Source organism: Citrus sinensis, chromosome 5, assembly GCF_022201045.2.
Source record: "Citrus sinensis cultivar Valencia sweet orange chromosome 5, DVS_A1.0, whole genome shotgun sequence".
NCBI classification, from domain to species: domain Eukaryota; kingdom Viridiplantae; phylum Streptophyta; class Magnoliopsida; order Sapindales; family Rutaceae; genus Citrus; species Citrus sinensis.
The window spans coordinates 33,843,905-33,868,396 of record NC_068560.1 but is presented as its reverse complement, the minus strand read 5'-3'; the positions used below and the strand labels follow the sequence as shown (position 1 = coordinate 33,868,396).

Here is a 24,492-nt window from a genome sequence, read left to right as displayed (position 1 = left end):
AATATTATAATTTCTATTATCATAATTCTCCGGAATGGAAGACTAATTCCCAAAGGAGTATGAATCAATCTCTATTCCTTATTCCCAAATTAGGGTAGGTCCCACGAATCCAATCTCGATTTTCACTCTTATTTTATGAAGTAAACATCGTCAATTATTCTAATTTCCCAATCCAAGCAATAAATCCACCATTAGATTAGTTAGCATAAATTAGTTGAGAAATAAGGATTTCTCTATGTTTGTTGTATGTATTTTTACAATATTCATAATGAGATTGTTGTTGATCCTTAAATTTAAGTGTTTTAATCCTAGTTATTCATCAAATATAATTTAATAAATTATAAATAATTAATTAATTAGTTAAAAAGTTCTAATTTCTTTAACCAGTTTGTGTACATCCACTTTTTATTAGTAAAGTTTCATTAATTTAAAATTTTCCTATCATCTAGTAAGTACAATAACTAGATAATTGCCAATATAGATATTATTAATCCAAAGAAAACTAACTAATTACATCCAATCAACATCTAGTAATGTATTTAGAATAATACACAAGTATATTACTTAAACTTCAGCAACTGAGAGAGAAATTTCTAAGGTTCTATGACAATGACATTGACACAAAATATGTTTTGCTCGCTGGAATTGAATCCATTGCTCCTCTTTGATTGCTAGAACAGATCCCTTGTTATACAAATGTTAAAATAGGTCTCTTGCTATGCAAACCTTGAAATAGGTCTCTTGTTGTTGTGTAAGCATGGCAAATGACTAATTGCAGCTTAATTCAAACTCCAACTTTCAAAAACCATTTTATATTTTGATTATATTTGAATATAGCATCTTTATCTAAAAGAAAATGCATGCACGAGCATTACATAATGAAGTTTACTTGCTTAATGTGTCAAGAATTCAATACCAAATAAAAGAATTCATCAAGAATTCAATTTCAATTAAAAAAAAAAACTTGAGATACTTTATTTTATCCTATCTCTTATAATTTTTATTTTTAAATTTAAAATCAGTTTGTTAACTAGCAATATTATTTTTAAAATGATTAAAAATTTTCTATTAATAAAGATAACGTGTACTATTAATTAGATCTAACGATATGTATTTTTTACATTTTTAATACTGTAAAAATTTACATCATCACAGAGCGACCCATATTTTTAATGATTCTTGTCTTTGTGATTTTGAACGTTAATAATATAATAGTCCAGATAGCAAAGATCGTCGATTGTTCCTTTTGGTAAAAATTAAAGAAAAATAAATAAAAAACAATCGTTGGTTGCTAAGTGTAACAGTTGATGGAGGCGATGCAACAGTGTAAGTTTTCGACTCCATGCTTTGTTTTTTAAGGATTCGACTGAGCTTTGTTTTTCAGTCTCATACGCAAAATTTTCTCGAGAAAATGTAGACTTTAAATAGCTTGAGTGCATCAAATTTCTTGAACGGCTGTTTACTAAATAGTGATATATTTGAAAGAAGAAAAAGCATTTATGTACTATGTAATGTTTCAATCACAAAAAAATATGAAACTTGCATCGAACTGTAATAGTTTTTTCACCCATCGCTAATTAATTAAACTCCCTTTGTAGTATTTCCTTCTTTGCTTTCGGTTCAAATAGCAGATCTTACCTTTCCTCTTTTTTTGTTTTAGTAAATAATTTTACTTCATTATCAAAAATACTTTCTTGATAGACATGCACCCACAAATAAAGATTTTACTATGGTTGAATCAACTAAACTTTTTGCTCAAAGACAAAAGGTAAATACACATAACGTTGGTCACGCTAGAGCACAAGCCTTTTTTTTTTTTTTTTAACACTATATGCGAATAATAAATAAACACAATGAAGAGTTTAAGACTCACTAAACTAAGTTGAGATGCTTCAAGAGTTGAGCTTCAACTCAACTTCTTAACACTTGTTCCTTTTCTTCGTTGTTGGGTAGCCTTGTGCTTGGCATTTCCTGAGGCTGCGGTAATTCATTCGCATCAGCCTTCAATAATCACCGTTAATTACAATAAACATTCATATCATTAATATAACTCGAAGAAGAAGCGAAAACTCTAATATAATTGGCCTTGATTAAAAAGTAGTTAGAGGCGCCTTTTCGTTAGTCCTCTGTACGGCTGCTACATAAATGGATGGTTTGGCCAGCATTATAAGAATTAACATACAAACTGATGTAATATGAAAAATTTAATTAAAAAATAAAAATAATTATTTTTTTAATTATGTGAGCCTACGATGATTTTATATATACCTAATCTTCTCATGCGAAATTAATTTATACACAATTATTTATATAAAATGATTGTGATTTTCTTGTTACTCTTATTGAAAATATTATTTATTATTTTAAACATGTCCAAGACGTCAACACAATCTAACAAATTAGGTAACAAATATGTTTTAGATGAGTAAAAGGTAACAAGCCCATATTCATAAATGGGCCTATGCCCACCATAATTTTACTTTTACAAAAAGTCCACTTTTGTGGTCAAAAGTTGGGAGTTCTACTAGCAAGGAGATGATGCATCAACGCAACAATCATTCTCATTTTTCATGAAAATCACATCTTTCTCTTGCAGAATATAATGTGTTAGCCTAAACAAACATTGTGCATATAATATTAGGACTTAAGATAGAGAGAAGAGATTCAATTCTTATTTAGAAAATATATAATAAATTGGAGTCATGTAGTAAAGGGTGTCAAAATTGGTGTGATTAAATCAATTTGGCGGTGTACAATAATAAGATAGTGAAATGGGAGGCTTCAAATGTTATTATTCTAAATTAAATCCAACCTACCAAACCAACCACGTAACTCATAACACTCTTACCTCTTTATTTTGATTTTTAATGTTTTTAATATTAATTTAACTAACATTACAAGTCCGTGGGCCGTTTGGTTCCTAAATCCCAATTCTTAAAAACTTGACCTGTAGCTTAAAATGTTATAAGTGGCATGTAATAAATGCCATCTTGGTCATCTATGATGAGGACAGTCTAGTGTTACTTCTAGAGGTCGTCAATTCTCTTCAAACCAAAATTAGTTAAATTATATGTGTGTGGGTAGGGCTATCAATTAAAATGAAAAAAATAATAATAAAAATAAACAATATTTCATCTAATTAAATAAATAAAATCAATCTTTCATCAAAATAATTTTATAACTTTCAATTTTTTTTAGTTTAAAATAGATTTTTGCTAGTATTTATTCGAATGACACGTTTTTTTTAAGAGTTAAAAGGATGATAGTGGTGTCGTTTTGACTCTTGAAACCATACCATGTGAGTAGAGATGCCGATAGTTATATAAGCAATGATTCAGACTATTAAGTAACGTAAAGGTTGAATCGAGTCCCATATTTCGCCGTTTCAAATGAATCATTTTCAACAACGAATATGACGTTTGTTGTCTTTCTAGTGGTGACACATAAGTTATCGTCAATATCACTACTAAAATGGTGCACCGCCCCTCCACCTTTGGCAACATCAACATTTATCACATTGTAAATATGAAAATTTAACCCCATGTTTTATTAACAACTATAATATTATCTTGTAAAAAAAATAAAGTCAATTATTTCATCAAAATAATGTTAGCAGCTTTCATTTTTTTTTTAATGGAGTTTGATTAGTGTTTGTTCAAACAGCATGTTTTTAAGAGTTAAATGATGACCGTAGTGTTGATTTAACTCTTAAAACCATACCATGTGAGTAGAGATGTCGATAATTATATAAACAACGATTTAGATTATTAAGAGGCGTAAAAGAGGAATCAAGTCTTTTGTTTGACCATTTTAAAGAAATAACTTTTAACAACGAATTACATTTGTAGTCTTTCTAATGGTGACACATAAGTTATCGCCACTATCACTATTCTAAGATGGTGCACCGGCTTCGATCCTTTGGTAACACATGCACTTGTCATATTGTAGGTATGAAAATCCCCATGTTTTATTGGTAATTATGATATTATCTTATAAAAAATAAATTTTGATTAATTAACTTATTAATTAAATTCTCTATGTGATAAGATGGCGTATTATATACTAATTATTTTTTTCCTTTTGTTAAATCTTAATGATATATGACAACAAAGACCTTAAAGCCTAATAAAATATGTATGTGTATATAACAATGACGACGAGACCAACAACAACAACAACCCAAAAATTAAAGTGATGCAATTGATTCACAATTATGTGAAAACTTGGAACCAAACCAGCAATGGAATCGGTGCTGAGAGGTTGCATCACTACCGTTGAAAGAATCTATTAATCAACACATATTAAATCTTAGCACCTCAGTTCTCACATTAGTCGCTATTAAAATATTCTACTTTATTTTCTCGCATCGTAAACCACACAGTTAACTAAATAACTCTCAGTTATGATAATGTGTATCGTTCTTATCACACACCCCTCTCCCCAGCCCACACGATTCCCAATAAAATGACGTTCGTAAAACAGTGTCACTCATGCAATGGTGATGCATAACTGCTCAGAGTCAGGCGACACGTAGGTTATTGGATCTCAAAACAAATTATTTAAGAGTGAAAAACCTCCTTTTGAAGCACCTAAGTTCAGGGTCCAACTGTCAGCTGCTGCAGTGATTTTAAACCTTTTAAACGGCCATGGCCTTCTCCATCAAATTTCACGTAACATGTGACTAAATATCAAACAAACATACACAAGATACATCACTGCAGGTCATGTAATGTCAATCATCATCTCATTTTATCACAATTAAATTTATGGGTCATGTATGATCATGTATGTATGTCATTCCTTGAATGGCATGGCTCCCTAATCTTTCTTTTTCTTCTTCTTCTTTAAAAAAACACAGAAATTGCATTCACTGTCATTTGCCGTCCCTAGCTAGCTTCTGCATGCAAACTGATTACCACTACCTCCTCATTTTCAATCTTTTCGAAGGGGAAGGTCAACTTCAAATTCCAGTTCAAGGCGTCAAGCTTCCATATTGATAACTTTTTGTACTTGAAATGTTGTAATTTTTTTTTTTTTCTATTTTGATATGTTACTATCTCTATTTTTTCAATCTACCTTATGTGGTTTTTTTTGGATTCCTTTTGTCATTGTGTTTGGTTGATGGACAAATGCAGAAAAAAAAAGAAAGGATGAGCAAATAACTCAATCTAATCTGACTCGACCCGACCTAAAAAATTTAGATTCAGATAAATACAAATGAATAATCTAACACGATTGGGTGAAATTTTGGCCAATCTAATCAATCAGAAATTTCAATTGGGTTTACATACTAAACTAGAAAGAAAATTTTTAAATTTTAACCTAAATATCTACTAACTACACACACGACACGCTACACAATAATAGCACACAATAATTGAAGAAACCCATCAAACCAACACCGTGCACGAATCAAAACAAATCGATCCAATCAGACCAAACTCATCACCATGCACCCAGCCTGCCGGCCAACGTGGAGTCAGGCCACCATGACATGTTGAGGCGACCTATTGCAGCCTGTTCCACCGTGACTCGCTGTAGTCTGCTCTATCGGCCACCTCAACCGTTGCTGTAGCTTGCTTGACTTTGACAACAATGCTTCGATGTTGATCGACCACCATCGTCTTGGCTCAAAACCCAACCAATACACGCTTAATGTATCATCTTTCTTGCTTAACTATATTGGTGATGGTTGTGAGTGTTTAGAGCATTGTTAGTTTTAGGTCAGAGTGGGGTTATTGAATCGTCTATATCATTACTTAATGGAAGCTTAACTTGTTAATATTGGATATTTAGTGGAAATTTTCATTAGGAAATGATTTAAATTTTTTATCCGATTTGATCTGACCATAGTACGGATCAGATTATAAGTTCGAATTAATTTTAGATTACTTTTTCCTCAACCCGATCAATCCAAAATCTGATCGGTTTTATTGGAATATAAATTTTCCCACCTCTAAAAAAAGAAAGAAAATAAAAGTTCTTACCAACTTGAATTTGTAACCTGAACTGAATTAAATTTGGTTCAGTTTGGTCTGAGTTCAAGTTTTGAACTCGATTGAGTTAAATTCTCTAACCCGAATGGAATATAACCTAAACCGAAACTCAATTTACCCAACCCTATAGAAATTCATTATAATATACTATTAGATCAACTAATAAGCCGTACTAATGAATAAGGAAGAAAATGATGCATCCTACTGATACTTTTATATCGGAGAGAGTCCCTTTGATTAATAATGTAATATAACTTTTCAAATATGAGTCTCAAAAGTATCAAATAAAAAAGAATAATGTATTAGCATAACATCAATCAACAAGAAGGACAAAAACAACTAAAATAAAACTACCCAAGACAAATCAGAAACAATACGGCGAAAAGCATTTATGGATACAAATATCTAGTTTCGTGAGCATGTGGATTACAAAATTGTAGTTTTCCATTAACATCCTCGAGTAATTTTCGTGACGGTACAATTTTGATCTAATAACATGTAAGAAGAAGAACGTTACCCAGAAAAAGAAAAGAAAAGAGAATAATAATGAAATTCAATCATTGATATTAAATACGATATAAAATCTCGAGCTATGTGTGTATCGGTATCAGTTTCTAATGAGGTTCAAAGCGGCAAAAATAGGCAGCAGGCTTGAGACCATTCAACGGTCTTGATTGAGACGCTCAAACGAACAAAAAATTTTGTCTATTTTGTTGTTATTAATAACATGTTCTTAAGTTTTCAAGTGTTTTATGGTTTAGGCTTTAGAGTATAATTTTAATTAAAACGGTGGAGTTTTGTATTGAAAATTCGGAATTTGTTCAAGTAATTAAGGAAATAATAATAATAATGCAGGAAAACTACAAAAAACATGCATGAGAAAAATTGTGAATCTAAGAAATACTGGATTAAACAAAGTAACATTGACAGTGCAAAGTTTGTAATCGTGCATTCAGAGCTTGAAGAAATAATGATTAATTTGTTAAAATTGCAAACTCACCATTTTTCTTGATTAATCTTGAAACATTTTTCTCTCCTTTTCAGTCGCATCTGAGGAAAGGTTGATCAATTTATTCTTTAAGTTCGACCATTTTAGTTTGCTTACTCATGTGTAAAATAAGCCTTAAATCAATTAGATGCATTAGGAGTTCTAAAATTTCTTGGAGAGTAAGGGTTACAAGGTTTCTGAATCACGGATACAAATACTTAACTATTTTATGTCTTATATTGCAATATCTTGTAGTGAATAATTAAATCCAAAAAAAGATTGAGAAGCATCTTTGGCCAAAATCACCTTTTTCCTCTCCTAACATTATTATTCTTTCCAATTTTTTTTTTTTAACTTTTGTGATAATAGTGAATATTCCTAACTATTATTTTATTATTATTATTATTTTAATCGTCTATCAACAAGTCTTTCTCTATACATCTTAAATAATATGATAATGATAATATATGAAAACTAAAAATTTAGTTGTATAACTAAAAAAAAAAATGTGCTGCTCTATATAAAAAACAGAATTCTCTTGTGATCTAAATATTTTCAGATCAAAGTATAAATAAGTGGTCAGTAGTTATCAAATAATAATTAGATTAATTGAAATTTAATGATGTATAATTATATACACGTACGCGAGACAAAATTGTTAAAGATTCAAATGGGGAAAGAGTATGAAATGTTGGTGCTGTGTGTGTGTGGTGCCACCATTTTTTTTTTTGGTTAATTTTGTCCTGCCTCCAAATGTTTCAATATTTTTCGCCACGCACCCATATGTTTCGAAAATACTCACTCCACACCCAATTTCGTTATTTTGACCGTTTATTCTAACGGTCAAAGGGTAAATTTAGAAATTCATATCCTAAATATTATTTGATGATGATAAATTAAATTTATTTAATAATTTAATTGATGGAATTATTATTAATTACCTTTAAATAAAAATTTTTAATGTAAACATTAATTATTAAATTAACATTTTATTTTATTTTATTTTTTTCTAATTCAAGATAAGGGGTATTTCGGATATTTACTTAAATTTCAAATAACTCCGTTAAACATAACGGTCAAATTAACAAAATTGAGTGTGAAGTGAGTATTTTTAAAATATATAGGTGCGTGGCGAAAAATGTTAAAACATTTGGAGGCAGGATAAAATTAACCCTTTTTTTTTTCATACAAGATTGAAAGAAAGTACAAAAGGGTTGTGTACCACAACAGGGTATAAGCAAACCACACGTAACAAAGTCTCTCTTAACATCACGCCAAAATCATACATGATGATGATGATGATGATGGTGGTGGTGTTATGAACACCACATACACAACACACACACACACACAAGGCATAAAAATAAAACAGAATAAGAAAATAGTAGCGGCAAGTAAAAACATAATAAACGCAAGTGAAGAGAGAGAGAGGGGGGGAGCATTTTGACTTCATTTGATAGATAGAAGAGAAGAGAAGAGAAGAAGAGAGAGAAAGTAAAAAGAAAAGGTAAAGAAAGAAAGAATGAAGGCAGGCTAAACATAAAAATAATACAAATTCAATCAGATCGAATACAATTTTGACGTCCGCAAGGACAGCAAGACACATTCTTCTTTCTTTCTCTCTCTAAAAAAATCCCTTCTCTCTCTAGATTACAATACAGCGAATAACAGGGCGCCTACACTGAAGCCCTACCCTTCTCCACTCTTTAGAATCATTTTTTTTTAAAGAAAAATAATTAGATTTTTTATTGAAGAAGAAGAAGAAGGCCAAAGCAAGACCTTTTTTATTCAACTGATTAGTGTTTGTTCAATGAGTGGGAATAAAAGGAGCTGATTGTGGTTTGAAGTTTCTTTTTTTTTTTTTTTTTCCTTTTTTGGGGGTTGTGTTGGAGATTGCTGAAGACTTTATATATATATATATATTTTACTGTTACTGTTCGGTTTCAACTCCGGTGAGTCTTTCTCTTTCAAAGACTTTAGCTTTGACCCTTTCTTTTTGTGTGTGTGTAATACCCATTATCTTTTTCACTTATTTGGGAGTTTGGATCGTTGATTTATCCCCTTCAGGGCTCGATCGAGGCTGTTCAGTTGTTGTTTTGAGCTTCTTTTAGCTTTTTGGTTGATGGGTTGAGCAGGAATTGGGTTTTTGTTTGTTGAAGTTTTGATTTTTGTTTTTTGGGCTTTTGGTGTTTTGTTTTGGGGTTATTGAGGTTGGAATTTGAGCTTATAGTGGGAACAAGAAGTCCTTTTTGTAGGTTTTGCTTAATTTTGATTGCACTTTTCTGGGTTTTTGTGATTTGGTTTTCTTTTTAACGTTTGATTGAAGATGATTTGTGGTTGGTAGTTTAGGGTTTTGGTTGATAGTGTGGTCATTTTGAGTTAGAAGCTATGCTTTGTACTGAAAGTTGAATTGCTGTTAATTGTTCGTTTGCTTGGAATGTTTCTTGTTACAGCGGATCTAAGAATTATTCTATTGTGCAGAGATTCATGCAAAAGCCGTACGAGTACTGCTCCTGTTGTGGAGTTGGCGCAACTCTAGCATGTTCAGAATTGAAGCTTGTTCCTTGGTTTTGGTTCTCTTCAGTTTGTGGTTTGTTTATTGTGGAACTCAACACCACATGCAAAGACACAAAACACAACCTTTTCTGCTGGTGCAAAATGAAGACTTGGAAGCCTATAGCCTTGGATGTTGGGTTGAAATGCTAATTGGCCTGAGCTCTATCTCCAGTTTTTCGTGTGTGGTTGTGTAATTATAGTTTATTGAATTCATGTTGTTTTAGATATAGTTGTAGTTTTCGGTGAGTGTTCTTAGATTATTGTCATTTTCGTAAAATGGTACCACCAGGGCAGGCTCCGATTGGTGGTGCCCAGTCTGTTTCACCTTCTCTTTTGCGGTCAAATTCGGGGATGTTGGGAGGTCAAGGGGGTCCTTTGCCTTCCCAAGCAGGGTTCCCATCACTTATGTCACCTCGAACACAATTTAGTAACATGGGTATGAATGTGCTTGGAAATGTACCCAATGTGAGTTCTCTCCTTAATCAGTCCTTTGGAAATGGGGGTCCAACTTCAGGGCTTTCTGGTCCTGGCAATAGTCAGCGTGGAGGTATGGATACTGGGGCTGAGACGGATCCACTTTCAGGTGTTGCTAATGGAATGGGTTTTAGTGCCGCTTCTTCGTCATTTGTACCATCTAACTTGGTGAATCCTGGTTCATCCGGTCAAGTACAGGGCCAGCAGTTTACAAACCCTTCCAGCAATCAATTACCAGATCAACAGCAGACCCAGCAGCTTGAAACTCAGAATTTTCAGCATGGTCAGCAACCAATGCAACAGTTCTCTGCTGCACATAACACTCAGCAGGTGCAGCAGCAACAACAATTTCAATCAGTAAGGGGGTTAACTGGTATTGGACAAGTTAAGCTGGAGCCACAGGTGACTAGCGATCAACATGGACAGCAACAGCAGCAGCAGCAGCAGCATTTACAAACATTGAGAAGCCTTAATCCAGTTAAATTGGAACCCCAACAAATTCAGAATATCAGAAGTATGGCGCCTGTAAAAATTGAGCCACAACATTCGGATCAGTCACTATTTCTGCATCAACAACAACAGCAACAGCAGCAGCAGCAGCAGCAGCAGCAGCAGCAGCAACAGCAGCAGCAGCAGTTCCTTCACATGTCGAGGCAATCCTCTCAGGCTGCTGCTGCCCAAATGAATCTTCTACAACAACAAAGATATTTGCAGCTGCAGCAACAGCACCAGCAACAGCAACTCTTAAAGGCAATGCCTCAACAACGCCCCCAGTTACCACAGCATTTTGTTCAGCAGCAGAATTTGCCTTTGAGATCTCCTGCGAAACCTGTATATGAACCAGGAATGTGCGCTCGGCGTCTGACACATTATATGTATCAGCAACAACACAGACCTGAAGTAAGATTTTCTCATCATGATGAATCTGTTGTCAGCTTATGGTGCATAACTATTGTGATTTGTAATTCTCGCGTATTTGTGCAGGACAACAATATTGAATTCTGGAGAAAATTTGTTGCTGAATACTTTGCTCCTAATGCCAAGAAAAAGTGGTGCGTATCCATGTATGGAAGTGGCCGGCAAGCAACTGGAGTTTTTCCTCAGGTCTGCTGCTTGGAAATAAAATGAAAATTTAGCTATTATTGCTGAGCATGTTTAGCCTCAGTGGACCTTATTGTATCTGATTCATTTACGTATTTTTGTTTGAACAAAGTCAAGTGTAACTGGGGATTGCTTTTTGGTTTCTTCTACTTTCCTCTTTATATTATGTTTGAACTTCCTCACTTCAATTTAGTGCTTCTACAATTTTAATGGTCTATTAGATGAGCAAACACATTGATCTGTACTATTGGTTTACCTGCCTCTCACTGGCTGGTGTCAAGTTTTGCCAAGCTTCACTCTAACGGGCTAATTTACTTGCTGACTGTGCAGGATGTATGGCACTGTGAGATATGCAATCGGAAGCCAGGCCGTGGCTTTGGTGTGTCATTTTAGTAGATTTGTATAAATTTAAGTTTTCCCTGCGTCTTTTTGAAATCCATGGGTTCAGAGTGTAACTCAATGGTAGTTTCATATTTTATTCTGATTTATGTTAACTGTTGTTGCAGAAGCAACCGTGGAGGTTCTTCCCAGGCTTTTCAAGATAAAGTATGAGAGTGGTACTTTAGAAGAACTTCTTTATGTTGATATGCCCCGTGAATATCAGAATGCTTCAGGTCAAATTGTACTAGACTATGCAAAAGCCATACAAGAAAGTGTTTTTGAGCAACTACGTGTTGTGCGTGATGGTCAACTTCGGATAGTTTTCTCACCAGACCTGAAGGTCCTCATTGTTTTCTTGCTTTAAGATTATAAGTAAAATTTTTTATTGGCTCTTTTTGATTCCATCTGTTTTTCTGCCAGATATGTTCTTGGGAGTTTTGTGCTCGTCGTCATGAAGAGCTTATTCCTCGAAGATTATTGATACCCCAGGTTACTGATTGTGCTATTTTCATTTGTCAGAATTTTATTATGTTATGAAAGATGATGGTCTGCATTACCTTGATTATTGAGGTTATTGCAGTTTGACCAGAACCGTTTACTAAATTAAACCTGGCTGGCTTACATACTTTACATAGATGTTAGTAGGCTCTGTTGTTTTCTGAGTGGCAAAAATTTTTGTGGTGCAGGTTAGTCAGCTTGGGGCTGCAGCTCAAAAGTACCAGGCTGCGACTCAAAATGCATCATCTAATTTATCTGCCCCAGAATTACAAAATAATTGTAATATGTAAGTTTGTTGTTGTCGTGTTTCAATGTTTTTATGACTGATAACAAACATCTGGAAATTCTATTATAACATAAAGTCATGGCATTCATTGGAAGATGGTCCTATTCCATGGTTATTCAATTACTGTGTGTCTGATCTGAAGCTAGTTCTGTTAAAAAAAAATTTCGTCATAATTGTATAAAAGTTGCTGAATTATACCAGAGTTATCAGTGACTGATTTTTGTACACCATATTGATATGGCATGCCTACCTTTGATTTTGATGAGTTGCTTTCCTCAGGTTTGTTGCATCAGCTCGGCAATTAGCGAAAGCCTTGGAAGTGCCATTGGTAAATGATTTAGGATATACGAAGAGATATGTTCGTTGCCTTCAGGTAATGTCCATCGTATGGTAATATGGGAACATGGCGCTGAAGTTGATCCTTATTGTTGAAAATATGGTGTTTTTTTTCAACAATTGCCACTTGTTGAGTGATTTTGGACATACATTTGGTTTCAATGCACAATTCAAAGGACATTATTGCTTTATTCAGTGAATTTGTGCAGAATACACACACACAAAAACATGATCAGGTAAGTACAGTTGCGCACCATAAGACATGCGACTACGCTTGTGTCAAGCTCCCATTGGTAAGCCGTGGAACCCACATCACAGCCCCCAAATGAGAGCTTGTGGTGCACAACCGTGCGCACTAGATCAGGACCATATATATATGACCAAGCTAAAAGACAGAAAAGCACAAACTCCAATACACAACAGGACAAAACCCACTGGATTGGAGTGTGTTTCTCAGGTCTTTTAGATTGGTCCTTAATTTAATAACATATGTATGTATTTTTTCTCCTTTTAAATAAAGTGTTTGTGATTTCATTTTTCTCTTCATGTGTGATTATTATTATTGGTTCATTCGTTTATAATCTTGTGTCATACTGTTATCATAGTGTTTTTGTAGTTGTCGTTTTGTAATGTAAATGACTACAAGAATCTCAAGACAAGCTGCTTCATTAAAAGAACTGTATTGGAGTTTGGTTGCCATTCCTAATGATTGTTTATCACATTTTGGGTATGTTGCAGATATCAGAAGTAGTTAATAGTATGAAGGACTTGATTGATTACAGTCGAGTTACAGGAACTGGACCTATGGGTAAGATTGATAATTTTTCTCATCATATATTCTTATAGTTATTCTCCACCCCCCCTCCCCTTGCTGTCTTTCTATCTTCATTGTCTCTTGCTCTGAATGTGGTACTAGAGGGAAGATAGTAACATCCCTTTAATCTTCTCCACCCCTTCCCCTTGCTGTCTCTCTATCTTCATTGTCTTTTGCTCTGAATGTGGTACTAGTGGGAAGGTAGTAACATCCCTTTAAACTTATTCATTATCTAGCCCCGATTTGAATTGTCTTTTTTTCTTTTTCTGTGGCGCGGGGGGGTTGAAAATTTGTCTGTCATGTGATTGTAGTGTTGATTTTGTCTATACTTTACTTTATGGCATTTGCCAAGGTGTCTGTTGGAGAATGGGTCTGTTGAAAAAGATCAAGGGTGTAAGATTAAGAATCTTAATTATATGCATCGAGTAGTTTCACTGTTTCTTTGGTGACCTGAAACTACAGTAGACACATAAAGGATGAGGGTCTGATTTTTGCAATTGGTGAAGATAGCAGAAATGCTCTTGGGAGAACTGTTAGTGGATGGTGAATGAAGAGTCATTTCTGAAAGACCTGTTGACAAGAAGACTTTTGTTTCATCTGCCTATGACTTTCAATATAATATTACCTCTACAGTTACAGTGTTGGGCAACTCAGTTGTAGCTCTTTAACAAAACAAGGCACCTCTGTAGTTGGATTTAGTTTATTGGAATTGCCATCTTAATTTTGTTTTATTTCTTCTCTCTTTTCCAACTCACCACCCTGCTCCTAGTTTTTTTTTTTTTTCAAAACTGTCTTTACCATTGATAGTTCCCTCTAATTCTCTTCTTTGCTCGGATAAGCTTATGGATTCTCTTTCCTGTATTATGTAAAAAGAAGTGCTTCTTACTTTACTCCTGCTATTGTGCTGTCATTGCCTATGGTTACCTGAAACAGCGTTCTACCTCATTATGATCAATATGTCAAACTATATGCATGGACTTAATTGCTTCCATGCCACAAATTTTTTACAAGTTTTATTCCAAGTTTATTAGTCTCATTTTGGAATATATTTATGGTTCTGTGCGTCATGGTGGCTCATATAATTTTCTCTGTTTTTTCAGAGAGCTTGGCCAAGTTCCCTCGTAGAACAAGCGGAGCTTCTGGGTTTCACAGTCCATCGCAACAGCCTGAGGATCAGCTACAGCAGCAGCAGCAACAACAACAAACAGTGGGCCAGAACTCAAATAGCGAGAGTTCTGTCCAGGCCAATGCGATGCAACTTGCCACTAGCAACGGTGTGGCTAATGTAAATAACTCACTCAACCCAGCATCTGCTTCTTCCACTGCCAGCACCATCGTTGGGCTTCTCCACCAAAATTCTATGAACTCCAGACAGCAAAATACCGTGAATAATGCAAGCAGCCCTTATGGTGGAAGTTCAGTTCAGATGCCATCCCCTGGTTCGTCCAATAATATTCCCCAGGCTCAACCCAACCCTTCCCCCTTCCAGTCACCAACGCCTTCATCATCTAACAATCCCCCGCAAACATCTCACAGTGCCTTAACAGCAGCCAATCACATGAGTTCTGCTAGTTCACCAGCAAATATATCAGTTCAACAGCCAGCTCTTTCTGGTGAGGCTGACCCAAGAGCTCTTTCTGGTGATGCTGATCCAAGTGATTCTCAAAGTGCTGTCCAGAAAATCTTGCATGAAATGATGTTGTGCAGCCACCTTAATGGTGGCAGTGGGGGAGGTGGGGGCATGGTTGGTGTTGGTTCTTTGGGGAATGATGTTAAAAATGTCAACGACATTATGGCAACAGGCAACAATACGGTACTCAATGGTGGCAATGGCCTAGTGGGAAATGGGACGGTCAACAATAATCCTGGTATAGGAACCGGTGGATATGGCAACATGGGGGGTGGTCTTGGCCAGTCAGCAATGGTTAATGGAATCAGAGCTGCAATGGGTAATAATTCCATGATGAATGGAAGGGTAGGCATGACGGCAATGGCTCGGGATCAGAGCATGAATCATCAACAAGATTTGGGGAATCAACTGCTTAATGGGCTGGGAGCTGTTAATGGTTTCAATAATCTACAATTTGATTGGAAACCATCTCCGTAAGAGTCCTATTGGTGAAAACAGGAAAAAAAAAATTGAAAAAATAGATGTTGGGGTTCTTGATTATGGCTGCCGCATATGCAGCATGAGAATTGAGGATTGGCAGATCTGCCAGTAGCCCATAGCGAATCATTGGTACATAGCACAATAGTCAAGGGCGTGCATGCATCCTTCCCAATCTGTACTAATTCCAGAAAGTAAAACATATAGCATAGTGTTTTTTTATCAATGAGATGTTTTTAAGTCCTCTTGAGTTGCTTCATGTTTTTCTAATTATTTTTCTGATTTATGATATAGTTTCATATCCCTCTAACAATATCGGGATGGGAATTCAAAAATATCTAGTTGGAGCTTGTACTTTGTAATTCCCTCCCAGAGAGCCTTTTGTAAACTAGGGAGTGTATTTTGCCCTCTTCCTCGTCTCTGTCTTTCTGTCCCATGGAGTGTATATTTATGGCTTTGTCTGGAAGCAGTTGTCATTATAATTTTCTTTTTACAATTTGGCAAGAATCATCTTGAGTGAGTGATACTGTTCTCTTGCCCTTATCCTAAGCTTATTCTATCTCCTCTCATTTAACTCAATTCAATGTTGTTTGGTAAAGCTTGTAACAATTCAACTAGCAGCTCAAAATAACAATGTTGATGAGCACACGGTAGTAGACCGTAGATTTAGGTTTCAATTAAAATGAGAAATCAACGTTCATCTGATTATTTGTAAAATAATTCCATTTGGATACATTAATTTTTTACCCAAGTTTAATATGTGGATGAATTTAGTTCTCTCTTCATGGAACATGGAGTCACTTGAGGGAGTTGAAGAGTTGGCAATATCAATAACAGGTTGATGATGCCTAACATCCCTGTCAAGAGCTTCGTTTACATATCGAATTTGGGCTTGTATTATTCCATTTCGCCGCGCAACACGCCAACATTTCTTTGGTCGACATAACTTATTTGCTTCAATCTCCTTCGCAGGTAGGGAACAAGACATAACTTATTGCATTTTAATTTATTCAAAAAGGAAATAACATCAAAACCTACTTGGAATTTTATCCATGCATGACCATGGCCCTACCCTGGGTTTCAATTCAAGGTGTTGCCCAATATCAATCACAAATCGGTATTTAACGTCCCTGTTTTCTAGCCTCTCAAGAGCTCCATTCACATATTGAATTGGGATGATCTCTATCTCCGGGTATATTCCATTTTCAGCACAAAATTCTACCATTTCTTTTGTCTCTTGTGTTCCACCACCTACTATGCTTCCTGCAATTGTCCTCATTTCTGCCAAAGTATCAACCAATATTTATTTATTTTTTTTATAAAAAAAGTGAAATTTGAAATGATTAAATTCTTAATTAAAATCTAAACATATTGTGCAGGCAATATTCAATTACGTACCCATGATAAGATTTACAGTTTTAAATTTGACTTCTTTGGGAACCTCAACGATGACATAAACACCGGCAATCTTCAGGAGAGATATATATGTGGATCAAATGGGTGATCACCCGCTGCAGTGTCGATTATAAAGTCATAAGATTTGGCTAAGGCCTGCATATAAAATTATAAATTAATCATCGATGATTCAGAGAAAAAAAAAGGCTTTAATGTTAAATGCTTTAATCAAAATAATAGTTCAAAATGTAGAGGATTTTTTTTAAAATTAAAAAAAAACTAATCAGTGTAATAATTAAACAAAATGAAAAAGAACTACAAAAGATGGGAGCATCAGTCAGTCAACGAATCAAAGTTCATGAGCAGTGGTCACCGGCGTGCTTGGTGAATGCCAAAAAAATAAGGGCAGTATTGTAATTTTAGTAGCTCAAGTGGATTGTGAAAGAAATAAAAATATAAGTGCTTTTCTAATTTAATAAGCTGACACATTTGTCACACACGTGTCGTCCGGTGAAGCAGCGAGTGCAAGAGTCGCACGCATGAGCGACTGTTGCTAGCACTGCTCACACTTGCAAAGTTGCAATCTTGGCATGAGTTGACATAAGGCCCTACTCCAACACGATCACCAACCTCGAAGCACTTGACATTTGATCCGACTTCTTTTACAGCTCCAACAATCTCATGTCTGCATGTAATTTATCAAGGACAAGAGCTATACTTTAGTTAGTTTAAGGAAATGTAAGAAATTTATATTGCCCATCATTTAGTCTGAGCGAGCCAGCTAGCTACAGGGTGCACATATATTGCCCACCCCATGCAGTTCTCAATTAGACTCTCAGAACTCATTGTTGACTAATCCACAATCAAATTTGAAAAAAAAAAAAAAAAAAGAGGTTAAAACGTACATGAACAAAGAGGAATATGAGAGAAGCAAATATATCAAAACATCAATCAAATAAAAGGAAAGGAAGACACTCGTGTGAAAGAATAGATATGTATTTTCTAGATTTTGCAAAAATATCAAATTAAGTAAAAACCTTAAATAGTCGATTCACAATCTGTTCATAACCTTTATATGATTGATGAGAGCTAGACTAAAGACAGTCTTCCTTTCTGTAGTTTGTTCCTTTCAGAATAATCAATAAATCAGGCAAATACTCCATCAGTGTATACAGTCTAAGCCAATTATGCAATTAGTTATTGTATTTAAATAATTACCCAAATTAGAAGGCGGTTATGCAACATGAATCTTTTGATTAATTTAGAAAAAAAATATAAAGCTTAATTGAGTAATTTATTGGAACTAAAGGGATTAAACGATCAGTTACTCCAATAAATTAATGAATCATTAGCTAGCTTCTACTACAATGTTTTGGGAAAAAAAATTCTCTGCAAAATATTTTATAAATTAACAAAATTATAAGTATCAATGATTGATTGTTATATTCGGACAAACTATACATTAGGTGAGAATTATTACATGTAGGATTATGTATTAATATTTCCAACAGGTTAGACCAAACGTGATCCATCTCGATTCCCGAAGGAAAATATAATCATAATTACTATAATTTTGTGATCCATGCGGAGGAAGAGACTATCACGAGGTTAAAATAACATTTCTCTGTGATAATTGGGTTGCCTGTCGATCGTATTTGCCAATGATATTAAATATAATCTTGATTGGTTGGGAATTGGTTATATTTATTTGGTCTATCAATATGTCCTTACGTACTTAATAACCAGACTTGTTCATCTCTTCCTTGACAGGCGCACAAACCACAAAGATCATATTAGCACTAATTCAAATCCATTTGGCGTACTAATTCAAATCCAATAGCATACTACTTGGAATAACATTCAATTTGCTAAGACGGTATGACTTGCGTCCAATAAGTGGTGGCTAATTAACAACAATTAATTATTGCATTAACAATGGAGAAAATTATCAAACTCCTTTATTGTTGCCGAAGTTAATCATTTTCCCTATATATTTCAAAACGCATAAAAAAATTTTGAATGTTAAAAAAAATTTATTAATTTTCAATTTTTTAGATACTTTACTATTTTTACCATCAATTGGGGGGTTTCAGACTCTCAGTGCATCAAGGGTAAAAGAATAAAAAGACACATAATAAGCTAACGACAAAGGGCTTTGATTTAGAAATATGATGGAACTAATGGTTAATTTCAATAAAATGGGGTTTAATAATTTATTTATTTAGTTTATTTAAATGTATAATTAAACCCTCCCCAACCATATGAGCCAAATTCAAACCATTTGCTCTAAATGAAGAGATTTTTTTTCAACAAAAAAATCTAGCATCCATAAATATATTTTTTTCATCAAGGGAAAAAGTAGAATCTTCCCTCTAGAAACACATAATGATGTATAATTTAATAATGGAATATTATCATTTTTCTACCTAGTTTTTTTTTCTGACAAATCAATTTACCCCTAAATTTTTTAACAATAGCTTTTTCTCACATAATGTTTCAGTTTTGATCATCAACTGTGAAATTCATTAAGAAATTGCTGATATCACAAGAGTATTTTAGAATTTTAGTATATTAAGCCAAAAGTATTATAATATTTACAATTTTATCAATTGATTATTTTAGATATATAAAATAATCAATAGATAAAAGCATTATCTCTTTGTGTATAATTAATTTCGTACTTTTTTAATTTAGATGATTAAATTGTACTTATATAGTTTAGGGGTAAAATAGATGTTTACTGTAATTTATATTAAAAATTATATATATATTTTTAAAGGTTTGGTGGTAAAATGATAAAAATTGAAATATAATGTGAGAAAAAGTAATTTTTAGAAAAATTTGGCGGTAAAGTGATAATAATCCTTTAATAATAGTCAAATATACAATAATTAGTGGATGAATTACGTTTTGTAATATTTTACTGAATATGGTTTATATATATACATATACATGGTTTTGGAATAGCGGGCATAGGTAATACAACTATTAAAATTATACCATATATCCATCCCAATTGTTAAATTTGTGCGAAAAAAATTATCTATAGCGAAATTAACATGATGTCAAAATTTGAAGATGAAGAAGAGCAAGAGTTGGGGAAACTAGCCATAAGTTTAGCGGACGCGGCGGTGCTGCCAATGGTGCTGAAATCAGCACTGGAACTGAACGTAATAGACACAATTTTTGCTTCATCAGGATCAAGTGAAGGCGCGTTCCTCTCACATGCAGAGATCGCGAGTAGGCTCCCCGCCAAGAACCACGACGCCCCAGTTTTGCCCGATCGAATGCTTCGGCTCTTGGCCGGCTATGACATTCTCAAGTGCTCAGTTCGAACGGGAGAAAATGAGGTGGTTGAGAGACTCTATGGCGCGGGACCCATTTGCAAGTTCCTAGTTAAGAATGAAGATGGAGGATCAGTTGCCACTTTGCTATTGTTGCATCAGGATAAAGTCCTCATGGAGAGCTGGTACATATATATGATATTATTTTCTAATAGTCCATTGATTACAACTTCACTAGCTAATTAGGTGATTTAGAGTTACATTTTGTTTGGATTAAATAACTTTATTCCTCAGGTATCACTTAAATGATGTAGTACTAGAAGGCGAGGTCCCTTTCAACCGAGCGTATGTGATGACTTCATTTGAATACCCTGTTACTGATCAAAGGTTCAACTAGTTATTTAATCAAGCGATGTCGAATCACACAACCTTGATCATGAACAGTGCTCTCTATGCCTACAGAGGATTTCAAGACCTGAAAGTGTTGTTGATGTGGGTGGTGGAATTGATGCTACCCTTAATATGATCACTTCTATGTATTATCACATCAAGAGTATTAATTTTGATTTACCTCATGTCTTAGCTCATGCACCTTCATTTTCAGGTATTGATGAATTTTTTCTTTTTCATTACTCACTAGATGATTAATATTGTTGTTTTTAAGTTTTCTTTTTTTTTTTTTAGATGTAAATTTTGGGGGCACGATTTGTTTTTTTAAACAATAAAAACAAGTAAACTTTGGAAGGGGGCGTAGTGAGTTTTCAAATTTCAATAATGCATTGATCAATTGTGAATAGCATTCGCTCATATGGCTTGATTGAATTCCACATTTCCTAGCAACGTTTTTTGATCGACTACTCAAATCTGAATCCTGAGAGAAAACAATTGTCAATTGTATTCACTATGATTAACTAAAGGCTCGTTGATTGTAGGTGTAGAGAATATGGGAGAGATATGTTTGATTAACACGCGGAATTTTGATATCTCAGAAAATGCACAAGAGAGTGATACATCAATACATGCTCAGCTCTTTTAATTATCCAGTTTCTCTAGCTCCACAATAAACAATCGCTCAAACAAAACTATAATTTTGAGTTTATTAAAACATTTACAATTGTTTTTATAAATAAAATTTGCATATGATATCTGGTGCCAATATGGTTATTAGACAGTCAAGGAAGGCTCAAACAAATATGAATTATTGAAGTTGGTGTGATCATCATCTCCGTTCAAAAAGGTTGCATGGGAAAATGACTAAAAATATGAAATATTCAAAGCAATAAGTGGGGATATATAGTTAGTATCCCAAGTAATCAATAAGTGGCATATAAATTGTCACATTAATTAGTTGGGATAAAAATTATTTGTGTAGGGATAACTTCAATCTTAATTTAAATAAATGAATAAAAGCATTAAAAAAATATATAAACTGATATATTAAAAAAAAAATCACACTTGACACCTTGCTTACCAGGACTTTGCTAGCTTACAGACTGCAGCATCAGCCGTTGCATGTCCTGCCTAACATTATTGGAAATTATCTATTGATTATTGTACTACGAACACCAGATACGATATGGTACTCTCTTATGACGTTGCTAATTGCAATTGCTGGATAAATAAAAAATCATAAATTAATGAATAGCGACACTTTGCAGCACAATAGTCTCAATCGTGAGACCCGGCCCGAACCCGAACAAGACGCCCCATTGAAGCCCCTCACCAGTGGTGGCTTTCCTTTCGTCCATGGACTTGTTCCTCATCTCATCAAGTATAAACAGCACGCTGGGACTCCACATGTTGCCATATTCGCTCAGCACATGCTTGCTGGCTCTTAATTTCTCCTTTGACAATCCAAGCTTTTCTTCCACTACTCTGAGAACTGATGGGCCCCCAGGATGAACTACATAAAACAATGAGTTCCAGTCACCGATACCAAATGGAGCGAATGTTTCAATACAGCATTGTACTATGTTGTCGCCAATGACCTTGGGCACCCCTTTGGACAAGTAATATTGCATGCCCACTTCTCTTATTCGCCCCACAATCGCATTATCTGAGTCAGGGATCATCGTTTGAGCTGTAGAAACAAGTTGGAACAGTGGACGTTCATTGCTGGTATCAGTATCAGGATCAGCACCAACAATGGCAGCGGCAGCTCCGTCGGAGAATATTGTTGAGCCAACAAGAACATCCATGTATGTATCAGAAGGTGCATGGAAACACACAACCATCAGTTCAGAGCACACGATGAGAACACGGGCGCCAACGTTGTTCTCGGCAAGGTCCTTGGCGAGGCGAAGAGCAGTGCCACCGGAGAAGCAACCTTGTTGATAGATCATAAATCTTTGAACAGAAGGTTGAAGGCCAATAAGCTTGGCAACCTTATGATCTGCACTTGGCATGTCTATCCCGGAAGAAGTACAAAATATGAGGTGTGTGATTTTTGACAGAGGCTGGCCCCATTCTTTGATGGCCTTCAGTGCTGCTTCCTTGCCCAGTTTCGGTACTTCGTCAACTAGAATTTCTTGACGTGTATTAAAAGATGGAGCGTTATGGGTACCGATATTAGGGTTCTCCTTGATAATATCTTCAGTCAAGTACATGTGGCGTTTCCTTATAGTTGATTTCTCACCTGCAAATTAAATCAAAATTTTCTTCAAATGGGTTGTGAATAGTGTATATATATAGTCATTATACTGTTATGATTATGGTTTAATATTTTTTTTCGTACTTTAATAAACTTCAGAATTCCGAACTAAATCAGAATTATATATATAATTTTTTTTTTACCTTATTCTTAATTTTATGTAACATAATACACAAAAAAAAAAATTCAACACACTATATAACATAATACACAACAATGAATTTGTGTGCTTTGTTTATATTTTAGTTTATTTCTTTCTTTAATATTTTAAATGATCACTTGTTAGATAATGACTACACACACACCATCGCGTGCAGTAATTGGAAATCCTGTTACACCTAAAGCCAACTTCAATTCACCAAACCAAGGTTCATCTCGTGTAGTGATTATGGACTCGTACAAGGATATTGACGGACCGAACCAAGGAAAAACTATCCCATAATGGATGAACGGAAATAATCCTTTAACAAGCAAGTTTTTATATATAGAGAGAAAGACAAAGAGACATTTTTCAGACCTTAACAAAGTGTAAAATCCTAAATTAGAACATTATATATGTATGTATGTATGTATATAGAGGAGTGGTTGATGCCTAAATGAATTTTTATGCCCTATTTCCCTTAGGATTCGAACTCAGTTGGCCAATCACAAAATAGTTAATTAAAGAACTATATACATATCAAATTGATCTTTAATAAGTAGATTTGAATTTTTTTTTTTTTCCAAAAAACAAACTTTGAAAACAAAATTTGAAAAGCTGTTAGTACCAAAAGTATCCTTGCACTTCGCGATTATGACAGTACTAGCTAGTTTAAGCTTAGTCGAATTAATAAATTTTTTTTTTTGAAGTTACATGGTAATCTAAGGATGCCTTTTACAATTAAACATTACAAGTCATAATTACAGTAAAATAAAAATTATAATGGTGAAATAAACTTATCAGATGTGACTTTTAAATTTTGAGGAATAACATTTTTGAAAAAAATTGAAAAATAATAATTTTTTTTTAAATGAAGTTAATACTATGAGTTCCTATTTATTTGGAATTAAATTAATATAACTTTTAAGTTGTAATATATTTTATGTATCCGTAACATACTATTACTGCTGCAGCTATGACATGAAAGTTAAAAGCATACTAACTGTTGCGACACAGCAACACCATGCAAAGCCTAAATGAACTTACACATTCGTTTGAACTTGTCTTTTAAATGAGTCAAATGCTCGCTTTTGGTAACACTGAAATAGAAATCTGGATAATCGGATTGATAGAAAATGTTGGGTGGATTTGCGGTCCCGATTGCTAGAATTGCAGCAGGGCTTCGACCTCGAGCCTGCCGACTCTCCATGATATTTCCCATCGACGCCATATTTTTGCCTGCTTCAAAGTTTTCAGTGTTTTATGTTAAACCTACACCACAGCTCATATATGAGGAGATGATATAAGTTATAACTGAGCTTCTTTGCTTTTATAGGCCAAAGAGTCTGTGCATTCATTCATTGCGCCTTCGGTTTTGGTAAATCACAGCTTTACAATTTAAAAATAGAATAATCTACAATAAAATCGTTTCGTCTGCGCTCAGCCGGACCATTCTAATTTTTTTTTTTTAAGTATCGGTTTGCTGA

General features: G+C 34.3%; 3 protein-coding genes and 1 long non-coding RNA gene across 5 annotated transcripts; 2 read left to right on the top strand and 2 right to left on the bottom strand.

Moving 5' to 3' along the window:
- Positions 1-8,370: 8,370 nt before the first annotated feature.
- LOC102613726 (transcriptional corepressor SEUSS) lies at positions 8,371-16,080 on the top strand. 2 transcript variants are annotated; one of them, XM_052442600.1, is made up of 10 exons: positions 8,371-8,491; positions 9,466-10,914; positions 10,999-11,118; positions 11,446-11,494; positions 11,622-11,836; positions 11,917-11,985; positions 12,183-12,280; positions 12,560-12,653; positions 13,355-13,424; positions 14,531-16,080. In XM_052442600.1, exons 2-10 carry the CDS (start codon positions 9,817-9,819, stop codon positions 15,535-15,537), a joined length of 2,820 nt encoding a protein of 939 aa, XP_052298560.1. In that variant the 5' UTR covers positions 8,371-8,491; positions 9,466-9,816; the 3' UTR covers positions 15,538-16,080. The 2 variants fall into 2 exon arrangements, with proteins under 2 accessions (XP_052298560.1, XP_006472907.2); XM_006472844.4 differs by having other exon boundaries at positions 8,405-8,936.
- Positions 16,081-16,230: 150 nt separating this feature from the next.
- LOC112497695 (uncharacterized) lies at positions 16,231-17,482 on the bottom strand. Its single transcript, XR_008055283.1, has 3 exons — positions 17,252-17,482; positions 16,936-17,088; positions 16,231-16,818 (listed from the first exon to the last, which is right to left on the bottom strand). It is a non-coding gene; the product is annotated as an uncharacterized LOC112497695 (long non-coding RNA).
- Positions 17,483-19,912: 2,430 nt separating this feature from the next.
- Positions 19,913-20,491, top strand: LOC107176327 (caffeic acid 3-O-methyltransferase-like). The gene has a single exon (XM_052442601.1). It carries the CDS (start codon positions 19,992-19,994, stop codon positions 20,460-20,462), a length of 471 nt encoding a protein of 156 aa, XP_052298561.1. The 5' UTR covers positions 19,913-19,991; the 3' UTR covers positions 20,463-20,491.
- A 1,180-nt stretch (positions 20,492-21,671) lies between these two features.
- On the bottom strand, positions 21,672-24,288 carry LOC102612856 (chalcone synthase 2-like). The gene is made up of 2 exons (XM_006472841.3): positions 24,053-24,288; positions 21,672-22,851 (listed from the first exon to the last, which is right to left on the bottom strand). Exons 1-2 carry the CDS (start codon positions 24,234-24,236, stop codon positions 21,851-21,853), a joined length of 1,185 nt encoding a protein of 394 aa, XP_006472904.2. The 5' UTR covers positions 24,237-24,288; the 3' UTR covers positions 21,672-21,850.
- Positions 24,289-24,492: the final 204 nt, after the last annotated feature.